Source organism: Eleutherodactylus coqui, chromosome 7 (assembly GCF_035609145.1).
Source record: "Eleutherodactylus coqui strain aEleCoq1 chromosome 7, aEleCoq1.hap1, whole genome shotgun sequence".
NCBI lineage: Eukaryota > Metazoa > Chordata > Amphibia > Anura > Eleutherodactylidae > Eleutherodactylus > Eleutherodactylus coqui.
Genome location: NC_089843.1, coordinates 208,637,289 through 208,655,770, shown reverse-complemented (window position 1 = coordinate 208,655,770; position 18,482 = coordinate 208,637,289). Strand labels below are relative to the sequence as shown.

General features: G+C 46.4%; 1 protein-coding gene across 1 annotated transcript in view; it reads right to left on the bottom strand.

The window, feature by feature from the left end:
• Positions 1 to 18,482, bottom strand: part of UBA6 (ubiquitin like modifier activating enzyme 6) — a 68,549-nt gene that overhangs the window by 10,502 nt on the left and 39,565 nt on the right. Inside the window, exons 20-28 of the mRNA XM_066574288.1 lie at positions 14,508 to 14,613; positions 13,582 to 13,671; positions 13,399 to 13,479; positions 11,165 to 11,293; positions 10,203 to 10,254; positions 7,461 to 7,524; positions 5,098 to 5,167; positions 3,283 to 3,354; positions 83 to 200 (exon numbers count right to left, since the gene is read on the bottom strand). Coding sequence (XP_066430385.1) covers positions 83 to 200; positions 3,283 to 3,354; positions 5,098 to 5,167; positions 7,461 to 7,524; positions 10,203 to 10,254; positions 11,165 to 11,293; positions 13,399 to 13,479; positions 13,582 to 13,671; positions 14,508 to 14,613 — 782 coding nt within the window. The remainder of the gene's footprint in view (positions 1 to 82; positions 201 to 3,282; positions 3,355 to 5,097; positions 5,168 to 7,460; positions 7,525 to 10,202; positions 10,255 to 11,164; positions 11,294 to 13,398; positions 13,480 to 13,581; positions 13,672 to 14,507; positions 14,614 to 18,482) is intronic.

Genomic DNA, 18,482 nt, shown 5'->3' with positions numbered 1-18,482 from the left:
GGTAATTGACACGTCATATTGAAATGGTGAGTTCATTGGTCATTACATCTACAGGTCTCATTCTTGGAATCACAGAACTGACCTTGTGAGGTTCGGCCCTCCGCGACGACTCTTTCCAGCTGCATGACAGCCAGCCTCTCGTCTTCGCTGCTCACTGGGATTTGGTCGGGCTTCTTTGCATTTTCATCTGTTTCTACAATCTAACGGAAAAACCAAGGTTTTACAGCACACAAAAGAAGTAGGGACTTGCTTAGGAGGGGGAAGGAAAGGTGGGATTGTTGTACCTGGCATCTAAAGGGTCAATTGTTTGTATAAGCAGGCCTTGCAAGTACAACAGATAACAAACTAAAAACTGTTTTTGAACACATTTACATGAACCATAAAAAGTCAGGAGTTACTATTATAATGCTTTAAAGGGGTGTTCCAGGACTTGGTTAACTTTTTCTATCAATGAATCATTGGTCATCAATGGGACCCACGGGTCGGTAACACGAACTTCTATTGTGGGTAAAATGTTTGAGGGTTTCTAAGGAGATACCATCCTGGAGGACCTCAAGGAAAATAGCCGTATAAGGCCTCACGTCCACGGGGAAAATGTGATTTAAAATTCGCAGCGTTTTTCCCGCACGCGGATCCGCGCCCCATAGGGATGCATTGGACACCCGCAGGTAGTTAAATACCTGCGGATGTCATTTTCCCTTGAGGCGCGGATTGCGTCTGCGGGAAAACACCCGCGGCATGCTCCACTTTCTGTTGAAGCCTATGGAAGCCGCCCGGATCCGCGGAACACCCGTACATGATACATACTCTGATTGGGTCACCGTTACTAGTGGGGTACCACAGGGGGGGCGGTATTAGAGGGATCACCATTACTAGTTAGGTGCAACAGGGGGCAGTATTGAAGGGGTCACTGTTACTAGTTGGGTACCACAGGGGGCAGTATTGGAGTGGTCACTGTTACTAGTTGGGTACCACAGGAGGTAGCATTGAAGGGATCACAGTTCAGGTCTAATGTCTACGGGCAAAATTGAATTGTGGAATCCATGTGGGTCATCCGCGCAGATGATCCGCACTTCAATATGCCCATAGGCATTAATTACCTGTGGATGCCCAATGAAATACCTGCGGCTGTCATCTTTTCCCGGTGTGTGGATCGCACGTGCTGGAAAACGCACGCAGCATGCTCCATTTTCTGCGGTTTCCCGCATGGACAGCTTCCACTGAAGTCAATGGAAGCCGTCTGATCTGCAGCACAGACGCAGCTGACACTGCATGCATGCTGCGAATCCGTGGGACAGCAGGAGATTAAAAAAAAAAGGCATGGCGAATGCGCGTGGCACGCTGCTGGCATGCCCGGACGCATTTGTTGTGCAGAGGAAAGAAGATCTGGCCGCGATGAAGAAGACCCACATGACAGCCAGACTGGTAAGAAAATGTATTTTTAGGCCTCATGGCTGCGGGCAAAGGTGGAAACTGCGGGATTCCACACTTGGAAACGATGCGTGCCCGTGGACATGAGGCCTAATAGTGGGGTGCGACAGGGGGCAGCATTGGGCTCTATTCTTTTAATACATTTATTAATGACCTGATAGAAGGATTGTGCAGGAAAATATCAATATTTGCAGATGACACAAAACTATGTAAAGTGATTAGCTTGAAGAGGACAGAATGTGGTTACAAAAGGATCGGGATCAGTTGGGGGCAAAAAAAGTGGCAAATGAGGTTTAACCCTGATATTGTTAAACACTAAACTAGAACAATATGGGAAGGGAAGTGAAAGGCCAGCTAAAAATATACTGCTAATTAATACATTTGAGAACCTCACTATTAGAAGTGGAAAGAAAGAACACAGACAAGAAATTCAGAAGGAAAGTAGAACAGGAGACACCGATCACAAACTAAAATGTTTTTACACAAATGCACAGAGTATGGGGGACAAACAAGGAGAATTGGAGCTCCTAACACTGAACAGCGATGCTCGCTCGAGTAACTGCCTTAACCGAGCGTGCTCGCTCATCTCTAGAGGAAACACAAATTAGATATTAGAAAAAAACTTTCTGACAATAAGGGTGATAAATGAGTGGAACAGGTCGCCACAGGAGGTGGGGAGTTCTCATTCAATGAAGTGTTCAAACAAAGGCTGGACAGATATCTGCCTGGGATGATTTAGTGATCCTGCACTGAGCAGGGGGTTGGAACCGATGACCCTGGAGGTCCTTTCAACTCTGCCAATCTATGAAGGTTCTGCACATGGGCAGAGGAAATACATGTAAAGAACAACAATGTTCTCATCATGTTCTTGTAATGGTGACAAGTCACTGGTCAGACCACACATGGAATATAGTGGACAGTTTTGGGGGTTGGTACTCAAGGAGGACATATCAGAGCAGGTTCAAAGACGGGCAACGGAAGTAATAAATGGACTGAGCGGACTACAATACCCAGAGAGGATATCAAAATTTGGGTTATTAAGCCTAGGAAAAAAAAAAAAAAGCGGCCGAGGGGCGACCTGATAACTATGTATAACTATATTAGGGGACAATAAAGAGATCTCTCCCATCATCTATTTGTACCTAGAACTGTAACAAGGGGGCGCCCTCTACATCTAGAGGAAAAAGATTTCTGCACAGACATAGAAGGGGGTTCTTTTCTGTAAGAGCAGTGAGACTGTGGAACTCTCTGCCTGAGGATGTGGTGATGGCAAACTCACTTAAACAGTATAAAGAGGGCCTGGACACCTTTCTTGAGTGATACAACATTACATGTTATAGTTACTGGATATTTCAGAAGGCTCTGTGATCCGGGGATTATTCCGATTGCTAGATTGGAGTCTGGAAGGAATTTTTGGCTTCTACCTCATTGGGGTTTTTTGCCTTCCTCTAGATCTACATTGGGGGTTAAAAGCCTGAACTAGATGGACATGTGGCTTCCTTCAGCCTTACATACCATGCTCGTCGGGAACCTTCCACCTTCACCGACCATCCGATTCCCATTTCTGCTGTCGCCATAGTCAAAAGAAGCAGAAAGCACTGATCAGAGCGCAGCGGCCTGGGTTGGTATAGCAGCGCAGCTCCGGCTGAATTTAATGTGAGCTGCCCCTAGCAGCACCAACCCAGGCCGCTGCGCTATGGCTTTCTGCATTGTCTGCTGACTATAGCGGTAGCGGCACTTGGAACCAGCTTATCAGTGGGAGTAATCAATGTGATTGAGAGGGTCATTGACATGCATGAAGCTGCTGAAAAATGGAAGTGGCTGAAGTTTGGCGAGAATGAATGCACATACCTTGTTAGATGGTGTAAATTCACTGACGTTCACTCCAGATAAAGTGTTCTGTATCATGTCCAGTGACAAATCCTGAAAGCGTATGAACAATAAAGATCATTAGCATTCTGAAACCGACTATGTGAAGCCATCCTCAGTGGGGGTGCAGGAACCAAAGTCCTTAGAGATAATACTGATGTGGGCTACATGACAAGTCCTTTACCTCGGAGTCCTTTGCATTTCCTAAGACCCCAAAGCTTCATAGACTTTAAAGGGGTTGTCCCGCGGCAGCAAGTGGGGTATACACTTCTGTATGGCCATATTAATGCACTTTGTAATGTACATCGTGCATTAAATATGAGCCGTACAGAAGTTATTCACTTACCTGTTCCGTTGCTGGCGTCCCCGTCTCCATGGTGCCGTCTAATTTCAGCGTCTAATCTCCCGATTAGACGCGCTTGCGCAGTCCGGTCTTCTCCCTTCTGAATGGGGCCGCTCGTGCTGGAGAGCTGCTCCTCGTAGCTCCGCCCCGTCACGTGTGCCGATTCCAGCCAATCAGGAGGCTGGAATCGGCAATGGAACGCACAGAGCCCACGGTGCACCATGGGAGAAGACCTGCGGTCCACCGTGGGTGAAGATCCCGGCGGCCATCTTCGCAAGGTAAGTAAGAAGTCACCGGAGCGCGGGGATTCGGGTAAGTACTATGCGTTTTTTTTTTTTAAACCCCTGCATCGGGTTTGTCTCGCGCCGAACGGGGGGGCTATTGAAAAAAAAAAAAAAAAAACGTTTCGGCGCGGGACAACCCCTTTAACGATCCACTAGCGCAGCGACCATTTTTTTTTCTTCTTACGATGAAAGTTTCTATGACATGTCAGAAGTTTACAAAAGCTAGAGGGACACCTTGGACCCCTGCAGACTCACGAAGCGTTATGAAGTGTCATGGCATGTTATAGAAGGTTTGGTTACATCACAATCCAGCAACACCGCTACTTTCCAAAGTGTTGTATTTGGAAGATTTCATTCCATCCACAATTGGGCAAAAAAATGTAGTTTGGCAGTTTAGCGAAACTCTGATAGGATTTTTATTTGTGAAAACTTGCCACGTAGTGATGGAAGAAATATACGGCCTCAATAGGTCAGTATGCTGCTTGCATGCTACATATGGCAGAGTAACATAGTATAGGTAAAAATGGGTCTATCTAGTTCACCCAATGGAGCAAATTGGGGGTTAGTTAAGGCCCAACTAAGCTTACTCTTCAGACTAAGCCATTGTGTGCACATATGGAATATCTATTTTAGGCCATCATACAACTTGTAACCTGCAATTTTCTCTTTACATGGGTTCAATTTCCTAATGTCAGAGCAAGTGGGTGGAGACCAGCTGCTATGATGCCTCCCCATACACTGCACACAGAGAGAAGAGGAGACCCTGCTTCCCTATCACTATTTATCATACACAGAGAAGCAACAGCATAGAAGACATTATACAGCAATACTAAGCAGTTTATTTGTGCATCAAAACACTTACTAGAAGCTTCTGCAGTGTGTGTGTCTCTGTCTCGTTTACTCTGCCCTTCTTTCTATCTCCATAGAAGTCAATGGGCTGCAGCTGTAATCTGATCTTGTATATTCATTTTCTCGCACTGCTTACTCTTATGACTCGGTTATAAATATTTGCTGTGTTGATGCCAATCAGCGTGTCAGTGTGTCGAATTTAGTTAAATCAATGTAGTCAGCGGAACTGAAAACCTGAAATCTTAATCCAAGCGTTTCAGGCTATTTTTCCACAAGCAACTCAGGCACACAGTGAGCAAAAGGAGCAAGTTAGTGACTTACCTTTTCAGTGAACTTGATGCTGTAAACGTCTGCATATAGTTTGGCTGCGCTGAGTATAAAGCTGAAATGCCTAGGCAAAAGATAAATCTGAGGTCAGACTCTCCAGCGTACAGAATACTTACAGTATATCGCTGTTAGACTTATACAGGATCTATACTCCGATATACACTATATTAAAACTACGTGCCTAATCTATAGGCCACTTGTTCCACCAACATAGCTGACACAATGAGACGGACTCCATAAGGCCTCTGAAGGTGCCCTCTAGTATCTGAAAGCACAACATTAGCAGCAGAGCCTTACAGTCCTGTAAGTTGCCAGTTGGATTGAGACCTGACCAATGTGGAAGCTAACCCTTTCCAATCCACTGTCTGACGTCTAATGACATTCTGATTGAAGGCTGTAGAGCTCCGATGTCGGAAAATGTCCGGCAGGGTATTCTTACTGTTGCCAGCATGTCCCATACCGCAGTACTGGCTCTAGCCAGCAGATGGCGCCATTGTAGAATGGCAGAAAGAGAAAGCCCCCTAGGAAACCCTGAATCGAAAATTGGATTGCAAAGCGTTAAAACAGCTTTTGTGTGGCACAATTATCCAGCGAGAACCTGAAGGACTATCGTTTAGCGTAAATACATGCACCAACCGGACGACAAAGGAGAAGTTGTTGCTGCATGCCGAAGCATGGATTGGCCCGTGTAAACAGACAGTCGTTAATAAGTGAACGACTGTTTACTGTGAATAGAGGCAGGTGGAACGATCCTCACTCTGCCTCCATTCGTTAGCGAGGATTAATCCTGTATGGAAGCACCAGAACGATTATCGCTGGGACGACCCGTCGGATATCTGTTGCCTGACAGATCATCCCGTGTAAAAGCATCCCAAGTCACCGCTCTGAACTCTTTGTCATGTTCTTCAAACTAGTCACTTTTTTTTTAGTGTGCCTGGGGCATTATCCTTCTAAAGGAGGCCACCATTATTAATGAATACTGTTGCCTTGAAGGGATGGACTGCAACAAGGTAAGTGATACACATCATAGTAATGTATCCCAGCAGAGCATTACCCAGAGTATCACACTTCCTCCACCAGTTCGCATCCTGGTCCCATCTCTTCCCCAGGTAAGTAGATCTTATGTACCAGCCATTCCCATAAGCTCCATGGTCCAGTTCTGGGGTTCGAATGCCCATTATAAGCACTTTCCATGCTGTACAGGGTTCGGTATGGGCACTCTGACCGGTCTGCAGCTAGGCAGTCCCATACCTGGCAAGCGATGACGCCCCGTGTATTCTGACACCATTCTACCATAGCCAGCATTCACTTTCACCAATTTAGGCTACAATTGCTCTTCTATGGGAATAGACTGGATGAGCTTGCCATGACCCAGCTACTGGTTGTACTTCCTAGAAGCACAGCATATAAGGACCATCACAAGGCCTGGGGGATACTCTGAACCAGTCATCACTATTTGGCCCTGGGTCAAAGGCATTCCGATTTTCCCACTTGTCCATTTTCCTGCTTCCAACAAATTAACCCTTTCCAGTCCACTGTCTGACGTCTGAAGACATTCTATTTGAAGGCTGTACAGCTCTGATGTCAGAAGATGTCCGGCAGGGTATTCTTACTGTATATTACTGGCCGCTCTGTTGTCAGGGGCCTCTCCAGCATGTCCGATACCACGTTATTGGCTCTAGCCAGCAGATGGCGCCATTGTATAATGGCAGAAAGAGAAAGTCCCCTAGGAAACCCTGAATCCAAAATTGGATTGCAAAGGATTAAACTTCCAAGAACGGACTCTTCACTTGCTGCCCAATATATCCGAGATGGGTGCCATTGTAATGAGAGTCAATGCTATTCACCTCAGTGGTTTTAATGTTCTGCCTGATCAGTATATATGTGGGAAGAAAATAGCACATATAGTGCTTAAATATCATAGTATACACCATAGAACATGGGTGAGCAGTGCTTGAGAGATCATATAGCATTGTAACAAGGGGTTGAACGATATCCCTGTGACCCCCCCACCGCTGCCCCTCGCACCGAAATACATCAGAGTGCTTGTATTTGACATCTCCCACTGAAGCGAATGGACAAGCGGTCGCACATGTACAGCTACCTCTACCCTCGCTTTGGGAACTGCTAAAGCCCCATTCTCAAGATCAATGGGGGTGATAGCAGGCAGACCTACTCAGATATGAGGGCTAGCCCTTATCCTTTGGCTAGACAATCAAACATGATGCTGCCTCTTTCAGCCCAGTGTATAGAACACAAAGCCTTTCCCATTCAGCAAATTAAATCTATACCTACCAACAAAGCCAAATAGGATATACTAAGAAGAGGATACGGTGATGTAGTAAATATAGACTTACAATGGATCCTCTATATCAAATTCTATTGGAGTAGGTGGTCGCTTTGGAGATTGCCAAAATAAACCTGAAAAAGAGAAGAAAAAAAACAAAAAACTTACAAAAACACTAAAAAACATTAAAGGAATCAACACATCAGTCAAAAGTAGTTCCCTGACGGCGTAGCGGCCATTGTTTTTATAGCAAAGCTTATGCTCAGTAAGGATGAACAGTAGGACCTTCTCTTGTAACATTTTAAATCCAAATTTCCATTGACTTCTTCTTTCAATCATTGGGACTGGTTGTGAGCGAACCAATAGAAGAACAGCAGAACTTTCAAAAGAGCTCAGTCTAATCCTAGCCAAAAGCAAAATACAGTGGCCGTCTTACAGATCTTTCCGCCTGCGATCGACATGCCTCATTCCCCCAACAACATATATGGAGCAGCGGTGTTCATGCATGCCCACTGCTCTATTCACTTTTTTTGGGATACAGGAAGATTGCCGAGCACATCGGTCTCCCTACAAAGTAATACACTAACGTACCAAAAGTCATGGGATAGAAACTAATATAGTGTAGGACACCCTATAGCCTGGCGAAGTGCAGCAACTCCATGTGGCATCGACTACACAAGTGAATGAAAGACGTCTGGAAGGATGTTGGGTCATGACATCTGGAAAGCCACCCCAACAGCTCCGTGGTATTTGTAGGTGAAAAGGTGCGAATAGAACTAAGTGGTATTCTTGGGTTCGAAAAGAACTCCTCACCACAATTTAGAAATGCTCAACTGGGCTCATGTTGGGTGAAGGTGCAGGTCCCACCCTTTGTAGGAACTCTCCAGAATTATCCTGCTGGAATATCCCATAATCTTGAGGGTACATGAAGGCTGCAAAACGGTCACCAAGCAGTAAATCGTAGTGGGCATCAGTCAATGACATGTTTAGGTGGACTAGTGGATCCAACCCATGCCATGAGAATACACTCCACACCAGTACAGAACTAACATCAGTCTGTACAGAGAGTTCCAAAGAAAGTTATAAACTTTCTTTCCTCTAGATGTAGAGAGCGCCCCCTTGTTACAGTCACAGTCCTGAGTATAAACAAATGATGGGAGAGATCTCTGTACTGACCCCTGATATAGCTATAAATAGGGATTAGAGCGCCCCTTTGTTACAGTCCTAGGTGTAAATAGATGATGGGAGAGATCTCTGTATCGTCCTCTGATATATTTATATATAGTTATTAGAGCGCCCCCGTGTTACAGTCCTGGGTATAATAGATGATGGCAGAGATCTCTGTACTGACCCCTGATATAGCTATACATAGTTATTAGAGCGCCCCCGTGTTACAGTCCTGGGTATAATAGATGATGGCAGAGATCTCTGTACTGACCCCTGATATATTATACATAGTTATTAGAGCGCCCCCGTGTTACAGTCCTGGGTATAATAGATGATGGCAGAGATCTCTGTACTGACCCCTGATATAGCTATACATAGTTATTAGAGCGCCCCCGTGTTACAGTCCTGGGTATAATAGATGATGGGAGAGATCTCTGTACTGACCCCTGATATATCTATACATAGTTATTAGAGCGCCCCCGTGTTACAGTCCTGGGTATAATAGATGATGGGAGAGATCTCTGTACTGACCCCTGATATATCTATACACAGTTATTAGAGCGCCCCCGTGTTACAGTCCTGGGTATAAATAGATGATGGGAGAGATCTCTGTACTGACCACTGATATATCTATACATAGTTATTAGAGCGCCCCCTTGTTACAGTCCTGGGTATAACAGATGATGGGAGATATCTCTGTACTGACCCCTGATATATCTATACATAGTTATTAGAGCGCCCCTTGTTACACTCCTGGGTATAAATAGATAATGGGGATCCTTGTATTGTCCCCTGATATTTGTATACATAGTTATTAAGTTGCCCCTCAGCCGTCTTTTTTCAAATCTAAACAACCCCTGAGTATAAGGCCTCATGTCCACGGGGAAAAGAAGAATTAAAATCCGCAGTGGACCACCCGCATGCGGATCCGCGCCTATAGGGATGCATTGGACACCCGTAGGTAGTTAAATACCTGCGGATGTCATTTTTCCCGTCAGGCGCGGATCCGCGTGCGGGAAAAAAAAATGGACATGCTCCATTTTCGTGCTTCTATTAAAGCCTATGGAAGCCGTCCGGATCTGCAGAAGACCCTACCAGTATTAAACTCACCTTCTCCGGACGATGCGGATCTTCCTTCCTTCACGGCCGGATCTTCTCTTTTCGGCCCGGCGCATGCACGCGGCACGCCGCCAGCATGCAGAGCACATCCGCCGGGATGAAGAAAGAAGATCCGGCCGCGAAGGAAGGAAGATCCGCATCGTCCGGAGCAGGTGAGTTTATTCTGATTTTAGGCCTCATGTCCGCGGGGCAGGAGGGACCCGCTGCGGATTCTACATGAAGAATCTACGGCGGGCCTGATTTTCCCCGTGGACATGAGGCCTTATAGTCCACCGATTCCATTTATTACAATTATTCTTGAGTACGGCTGCCCAAAACTGTCCACAATATTCCATGCGTGGTCTGACCAGTGACTTGTAAAGAGGAAGAACAATGTTCTCATCATGTGCCCCTAGAGCTCTTTTGAGGCACGTTCTGCCTAGAAGTGAATAGGGCGATGGTCACTCCTATTTCAATAAAGGATTAAAAACAACAGAGCTGTATGAGGACAATGCATCTTACATTATCATTATAGGTGGGTACTTACTGCCATCTTTTAACCGGGTGTCAAGGGGGAATGAATGCAATAACTGCTGAGCCTAGGGTGACAAAATAATGAAAGTAACTCAAATATGATTATTATACACTTGAAAAGCAAGCAGTTTTTTTTGTTTGTTTTTTTTAATTTATTTTTTTTTACAGGGAACCCATGCGCAATTCTCTGGGGTGTCAGACGGTTGCATAGACAACTCTCCTATGCATTGTGCAGTGGGGCATTTCCACAGCCAATCTGTTTAAAACAGAATCGGTCACTATGACCTATTAAAATAAGGGACACCAACACGGTACATTAATAACATTATAACCGTGGGTACAGCTACACCCACAGAAGGGCCCCCGGAAGTAGAGGAGCCATTCAGTGCTACAATTACATCTGTTGGCATACTATTATTAGGGCACCACAGTGCTACTTATTCTTGCAGTCGTAGGACACCGAAAGCAAATGCATTAAGCTGAAGATCAAACAGCTATAGTGTTCTCGGCTCTGACTGCCAGTGTCCCCGCTGTGAATTCACAGCAGGACACAGGCACAGAGAATCTTATCACTGCAGCCTGCTGATAACAGCTGATCGCTAAATTCTAGCACGCTAGAATTCAGCAATCAGCGACTCGTGCGCGGAAACTGCACAATGTTGGTGCATGTAGACAGAACGAGAAATCGCTCAAAAGACGGCTTTGAGCGATTCTCGTTGTGTCTAGAATGGCCTTAAGACTAGACAAAGTGTGTCCAATGCCAGGCAGGTCACTGTCCCCCCCCCGCCCCGTAGGCTGAAACATTCAGCTGCATCTTTTAGCATGAATAGCCTGTAAAAAGCCCTTAAAAAGTGCTGCAGAGACAACTAGATGCCGCGATGTGTACATTATGGGAGGACGTGTCTGCTGGAGCATGCTGGGGAGCATAGAGCATCTCAGTCCGTGCCGGGTACACCAGTCCGACATCCGACTAACCTTGTGATTGAAATACTTTTCGAACTTTAATCTGGCGAGTTCCAGGCACTTTGACCAGCATCTGGGTTTCCTGCTTAGTAGTTTAACAACATGGAAGCAGCCTTCCAAGCTTTCACAAGACTTGATTTTCTGAAAAGAAAGGCAAAAGATGAGAGAAGGCAAAATTATTTTCGTATTTTTTTAAATTTGCTGATGTTGAAAAATGATAAACTATCTTATGGCCGCCGTCCCGGGTGCCTGCAGTTACAGCAGCGCCTCTATGAACAAAACATCACAGCCTGCTGCAGCCAATCACAGACCTCAGCAGATGACCACTGAGATCTGTGATTGGCTGCAGAAACCTGCGACGCCCCATTAACATTCTAACTGCAGTCTGTCAGTAGCGCAGATGGCAGGGAAGTGGGGTGCGGTTTCCATGCAGCGCATATTTTACATCCACAGTGGATCCATTTTTCAGTGGATTTCAGCCTTTACAACGCATAATCCGTAGTTGACACATGCAGATTTTGCTGTTGATTCGCCAGGGTACTTGCAGCAAAATCTCCCTTCGGCGATGTCCTAGACTGCGGCCGCTCCCCTCATCCCAGCCCTGACGGGTAATATTAACACGGGGTACCGAGGGCAGCCTTGAACTTGTACACTTGGCCCCAATAGGGATGGATGCGTTGGTGTTCCTTCTATTTTAGGGTATATTTACACGTAGGAGTCAGGCTGCTGCAAATTCTGCATCCAAAACACCATCAGTGTGGACTTTGACTTGAAATCAGCTGACTTCAGACGATACCGTGCTCCCCTGCCTTTCGCAGTCTTTATGCTCTCAGCACTTGCTTCACCAGAGGCCGCTGGCTGCCCAGTGGAGGAAAAGCCGGGAGCGCGCCGGCTGCTGAGACGAGGGGAGCGCGCCGGCTGCTGAGACGAGGGGAGCGCGCCGGCTGCTGAGACGAGGGGAGCGCGCCGGCTGCTGAGACGAGGGGAGCGCGCCGGCTGCTGAGACGAGGGGAGCGCGCCGGCTGCTGAGACGAGGGGAGCGCGCCGGCTGCTGAGACGAGGGGAGCGCGCCGGCTGCTGAGACGAGGGGAGCGCGCCGGCTGCTGAGACGAGGGGAGCGCGCCGGCTGCTGAGACGAGGGGAGCGCGCCGGCTGCTGAGACGAGGGGAGCGCGCCGGCTGCTGAGACGAGGGGAGCGCGCCGGCTGCTGAGACGAGGGGAGCGCGCCGGCTGCTGAGACGAGGGGAGCGCGCCGGCTGCTGAGACGAGGGGAGCGCGCCGGCTGCTGAGACGAGGGGAGCGCGCCGGCTGCTGAGACGAGGGGAGCGCGCCGGCTGCTGAGACGAGGGGAGCGCGCCGACTGCTGAGACGAGGGGAGCGCACAATCTTCTAAAATCAGCTGCGAAACTGTAGCTGATGTCGTGTCAAAATCCAATGGTGCAAATTCTGACTCTGTTTGAGATGTGGAAATTCTGCAGCGTTTCTGCGATGTGTAAACATACCCTTAGGCTAGGGTCACACGGGACGGAATTCCAGCGGAATTGCCGCACCAAAATACCGCAAAAGGTTTTTAGGTTTTTGTTTTTTTTTTTGTTCTTTTTTTTACGCTTTTTGCCATGCAGGATAAAAAGGGTGTTCAAATTATTGTAGGCGCAGTTACGTGGATACCAAATATGTGGGATTTTAATAAAAAAAAAAAAAATGCCAATATGCAAAATATACATACACAGACAAACACACTTTATGTCCCTGTGGGGGACTTGAACCATACCAGCCTTGATCGCTCTGATAAGGCATCGTTACAGCGATCACAGGCACTGGCAATACAGAACGCCGGTATCTGGCGTTCTGTTGCCATTGTAACCCATCTGGCTCTCCGCGATTATATTGCTTGCTTTGTGAACCCTTCTCATGCCGCGATTTACACAGATCGCGGCAGGAAGGGGTTAACGGCGGGGGTCTCTCCAATGCACCCCCGCTATTGCAGCGGGAGGCCGGCTATCAGTGACAGCCGACTCCCGCTGCCGGATAGCGCGGGATCTCTTATGATCTTGCGCTATCCACAGGGCATAACTGTATGTCCTGTTGCGCTAAGTACCCCTCTGCCAGGACGTACAGCTACGCCCCGTCGAGGGAAGGGGTTAAGAGAGATCAGTGTTACTTATGGTTCTAATGCTATTAAAGCTTATTCCACCGGTGGCAATGTGTGCTGTGCCTAGGATGAGAACAGAGGACAATAGACACACCTGCAGAACCTCTTGTACAGATGAATGGGTCTTCCAGAATTTGTTGTATAGAGATGGCTTGTGGGTGAAAGAGCTCTCAAACTAGAGGGGCACAAAAAAAAAAATGCAAATAAGTGAGAAGACGACACTAAAAAGGAGAGAAAAGACAAATAATTAGAGTGGTCAATACTCTTCATGCTCTACCTTATCTCTGGCCCACTGAATCGTGTGCTCAATGGTTGCTGGAAAGGACTTCAAAGTGCAAAACGGGATTTCTTCATCTGGAGGATCCCGCTACAAAAAAAGAATGGATTTCTAAAGTCTGTAATCCACTCACTTGTAATAACCGCTGATCTATCAAGTCGGACCGTCTCATTTATGAAAACTTCTGCAGACAGATTACGCACAGCTGTCAACAATGTGCAGGCTGGCAGAAGAAATCTCGTATGGCTTGTTAGGAGTAAAGGTCCATTTACACGGGACAACTGTGGGGCAAGCGATGCCCTACAATCGTCCCTGTGTGCCCGCGCTTCCATGCTGTGACACAGGAGCTAGCAGAGCTGTTTGGTTCACGGTGCGGCCAGCCGGGGTCGGGGCAGTGCAGGAGATTTCTCTCCTCCCGCTCCCCCACCCCTCTCCATTAAGATAACACAGCCACTGTTCACTACTGAACGGCTGCTGTTTAAACTGAATGAGGAGTGATAAAAGATCAGCAACATCGCTCATCGTGCAGTTTAAACAGCGGCCGTTCAGTACTGAACGGCTGCTGTTTTATGTGTATGGAGGGGGGCGGGCGAGCGGGAAGAGATAAATCTCCTGCACTGCCCCGCCCCGTGAGTGATCCAACTCTGCTAGCTCCCGTGTGACAGCATGGGAGCGTGGACACACAGGGACAGGTATATGGGCATCGCTTGCCTGATAGTCGTCCCGTGTAAATGGACCTCTACGCGTCCACTTTGTGTTTGCAGTAGTCTATAAGCAAGGCTTGTATATTTAACATGCATGAGCATTTTGAGAGTAGGAAACTTTACTTGTGCTGATAGCAGGCGGAGGGGGGAGGGGGGGTGTATTCAATAGTTGGAGGGTACTAGATTATTATAAATGAATGTGATTGGATATTCAGTGCTTACATAACTGTTATACGATTCCGTTAACTGAGGTAGAATCACTTCTGTGTGTCCTTTCGTTCCCATAGTCCCAGAGTCAAGCAAAGGGCGGATGTTGGACACGGAGCGACTGTATGGGGTAAAAAAAGGGTCTATGAAATGGAGTACACAAAAATGTCAAGTCACATCACATACAGATATAGCATTACTTAATCTATATAAATGCTTACTTCACCCCTTTACCCCGCCCCTCCCACCTCCATTTTCAGTTTTTCCTTTCCCCCTTTAAATATCATAACTCTTATTTATTCATCAACGCTGATGTCGGAGGGCCTGTCTTATGCAGGAAAAGTTGGATTTCATGTACCGTGTGAAACTTTTTCATGTATTGAAAAACTTTTTTTTTTTTTTTTTTTAAATTCTAAGTGGAGTGAAATGGAGTAAAAATGACAACTTTATTCAGTGTGTCGGTACAATTACTACAAATACTAAAGTTTATGTTGTTTTTTTGCTGTACTACTTACAATAAAATATTCTTGGAAAAAAATTAAATTTACAACTGCCATAACTTTTTTATTTACAGTTGTGCGAGGGCTCGTTTTTTTGCGGGACGTCTTGTAGTTTCTATTGGTACCATTGTGCAGTACACGTGCTTTTGATCACTTTTATATTAGATTTTTTCTTGGAGATCGGGTGAATCCTCCCCCCCTCCCCCTCAGAAAAAAAAAAGCGCAACTCTGGTACTTTTTTCTGACCATGCTCACTGTGCGGGGTAAATAATGCTTTACTTTGATAGATCGGACTTTTAAGGGAGCAGTAATAAAACATTTTTAAACTGCCTTTTTTTTTTTAGCCCCCACACAAGACCTAAACTTGTGATGGTGTGATCGCTCCTGCAGTATGATGTAATGCCCTAGTACTACATCATACAGTGATCCGACAGGCACTCTATCGAGCCACACCACAGGCAATCTGCAGTGGCAATAGAACGGCTCCCCGCGATCTCATTACAAGTGTGGGTTGTGGTGGTGGCGGGGGAGTGTTCAGGACCGCCAAACTCTGATCGGGTCGTTTAAATGCCGCTGTAAGAACTTACCGTGGCATCTAAAGTGTTAACAACCGCGATCAGAGGAAGTGCTGATCACGGAATTATGGGCAGGTGCAAGCTGCAGGAAACAGCCGGCAGCCGCATTGTATGAAACGGAATGGACTCTCGATCCTTCTCCATACAAACCGCAGCCCTCCATGATGTAACTGTATGTCCTGGAGCGTTAAGGGGTTAACCCCTTAACGACCGCCCCATCGGGATTCTACGTCCTGGCCGGCTGGGCTTTATTCCTAGAGGACGTAGTTTTATGCATCCTCTAGGAATGACAGCCCTGCAGGCTCAGGACGTGATAGCCGACAGCATGGAGCTGTCATCCCGGGCCGCGGGACCCCACCCCCAGTAATGCGATCGCCGGTATCCGGCGTTAAAGTCAATGCAGAGTTAAAAACAATTAAAGTTTCAGCTCCCCTTACGGATCGGATCAGTAAGAGGACCTGAGAGTACTCACCCCCGGTCCTTCGCAGCGTCCGGATCCTTCGGTCTTCTCCCCGGCACTGCCGCAGGCGTCTGCGCATGCGCACCAGACGAATTACGTCAGGCGCATGCGCAGAGAGCCGGGAGGCCAGGGAAATTTAAAAACTCCCTGCTCCCGGCTAGAATGAGTAGCCGAGAGCAGGGAGCTGTCACAGGGAGCCGCTGTATGCGGTTCCCACTCACATGATCACTGCTATCCAATGGATAGCAGCGATCATGTAAAAGTAAAAAAAAAGTTTAAAAAGTGTTAAAAAAAAAGATAAAAAGTTTGTTTCATCTCCCCTCATGGATCATATCCATGAGGGGAGATGAAATTAGGCACCTTAAGCCCCCAGATTTATCCGCGGACCTTGCCCGACTTATGCGCACGCGTCCGTCGCCAAAATGGTGAACGCAGGCGCAAAAGCCGCAGATTGGTGCGGTAATTTAAAATCTCCCCGCACCTGGCTACTAAATGTAGCCAAGAGCCTGGAGATTTCATGGGCAGCCACGATACGCGTTTCCCAGTCACGTGATCGCCGTTATCCAATGGATAACGGCGATCACGTAAAAGTAAAAAAAAAAATTTTCACCTCCCATCATGGATCGGATCCGTGAGGGGAGGTGAAATTACTTATATAAGGCCACCGGCGATGTCCCCTGACGGGATCCTTATCCGCGGACCTTCCCCCAGTTTTGGCGCATGCGCCCGTCGCCAAAATGGCGGACGCAAGCGCTGAAGCTGGGGAGGGCAAGAGAAAATTTAAAATCTCCTTGCTCCTGGCTATTAAAGGTAGCCAAGAGCTTAGAGATGTCACGGGGGGGGGGGCGCGGTGAGCGGTCTACGGTCACGTGATCGCCATTATCCAACGGATAATGGCAGTCACGTAAAAGTCAAAAGACAGTTAAAGTTTGACGCTCCGTTCAGTTTGGGCCCCGTTGTGCATCCAGACAGAAGATTAGGGCTACAATGCATATGTTTCTGAACACGGGACAAATGGGGGTATACATTTTGGGCTAAACGTCTTCATTCCTATGTATGCTCTACAAAAAAAACTATTTTTAAAATTACATAATTGCCAAAAAAACAAAAATCGTAATTTTTTCCTTCTGCTTTGCTTCGATTCATTTAAAAACTGTGGGGTCAAAATACGCAGTACACCGCTAGATAAATGCGTTAAGGGGTCTAGTTTTTAAAATGGGGTCATTTGTGGGGGTTCTATAAGTGGGCAATGGGGCCTGAAACATCTTCAACCAAAATGTCTGTTCAGAAAACCACCCGCTGCTCCTTCCAGTTTGGGCCCGGTGTGCATACGGACAGATTAGGGCCACAATGGGTATGTTTCTGAACACGGGACAAACGGGGGGATCCATTTTCGGGTGAAAGCCTCCATTTATATGTCTGCTGTCCAAAAAAAAAAGTTTTTAAAATCACATAATTGATAAAAAAAAACAAAAATCGTAATTTTTTCCTTCTGCTTTGCTTTGCTTCATTCAAAAACTGTTGGGTCAAAATATGCAGTACACCCCTAGATTAATGCGCTAAGAGGTCTAGTTTCCAAAATGAGGTCATTTGTGGGGGTTCTCTGTCGTTTTGGCCGCTCGAGGGGTCTACAAGTGACGAATGGGGCCTAAAACGCCTTTAAGCAAAATGTCTGCTCTGAAAGCCATCGGCTGCTCCTTTCGGTTTTGGCCCCGTTGTACATACGGACAGAAGATTAGGGCCACAATTGGTATGTTTCTAAACACGGGACAAACAGGGGTATGCATTTTGAGGTGTAAATCCTCGTTTTCATGTGCACTATAGAAAAAAATTCTGTGTTAAAAATTACGTATTTGCAAAAATATGAATTTTTTATTTTTTTTTTACTCTAAATTGCATTAATTCCTGAAAAGAAACTGTGGGGTCAAAATACTCCTGACCCCCCCCCCCCCCCTCAGTGAATACACTAAGGGGTGTAGTTTTTAAAATGGGGTCATTTGTGGGGTTATCTACAATTCTGACACCTATGAGCCTTTACAATCTTGGCTTGGTGCTGGAAAATAAAGCGTTCCTCAAAATGTTGATAAGTAATGTTAAATGTGTACGTCTCCTAAATGGTTAAAAAAAAAGAAAGTTTTTCAAACGTGCATCCAGAATAAAGTGAACAGATGGAAATATATATCTGAGCAAAAATTTATACAGTATGATTGAACATATTTGAGATATTACAGTTGAAAATGTGAAAAAAAAGAAAAGTTTTTCCAAATTTTCCCATTTTTGGGGTATTTAATAAATATACACAAATTCTATGGGTCTATTTTTACCACCTAAATGAAGTACAACATGTGGCGAAAAAACAATGTCTGAATCACTTGGATATGTAAAGCCTTCACGGAGTTATGATACGTTAAGTGACACATGTCAGATTTCCAAAATTTGGCTCCGTCACTAAGGC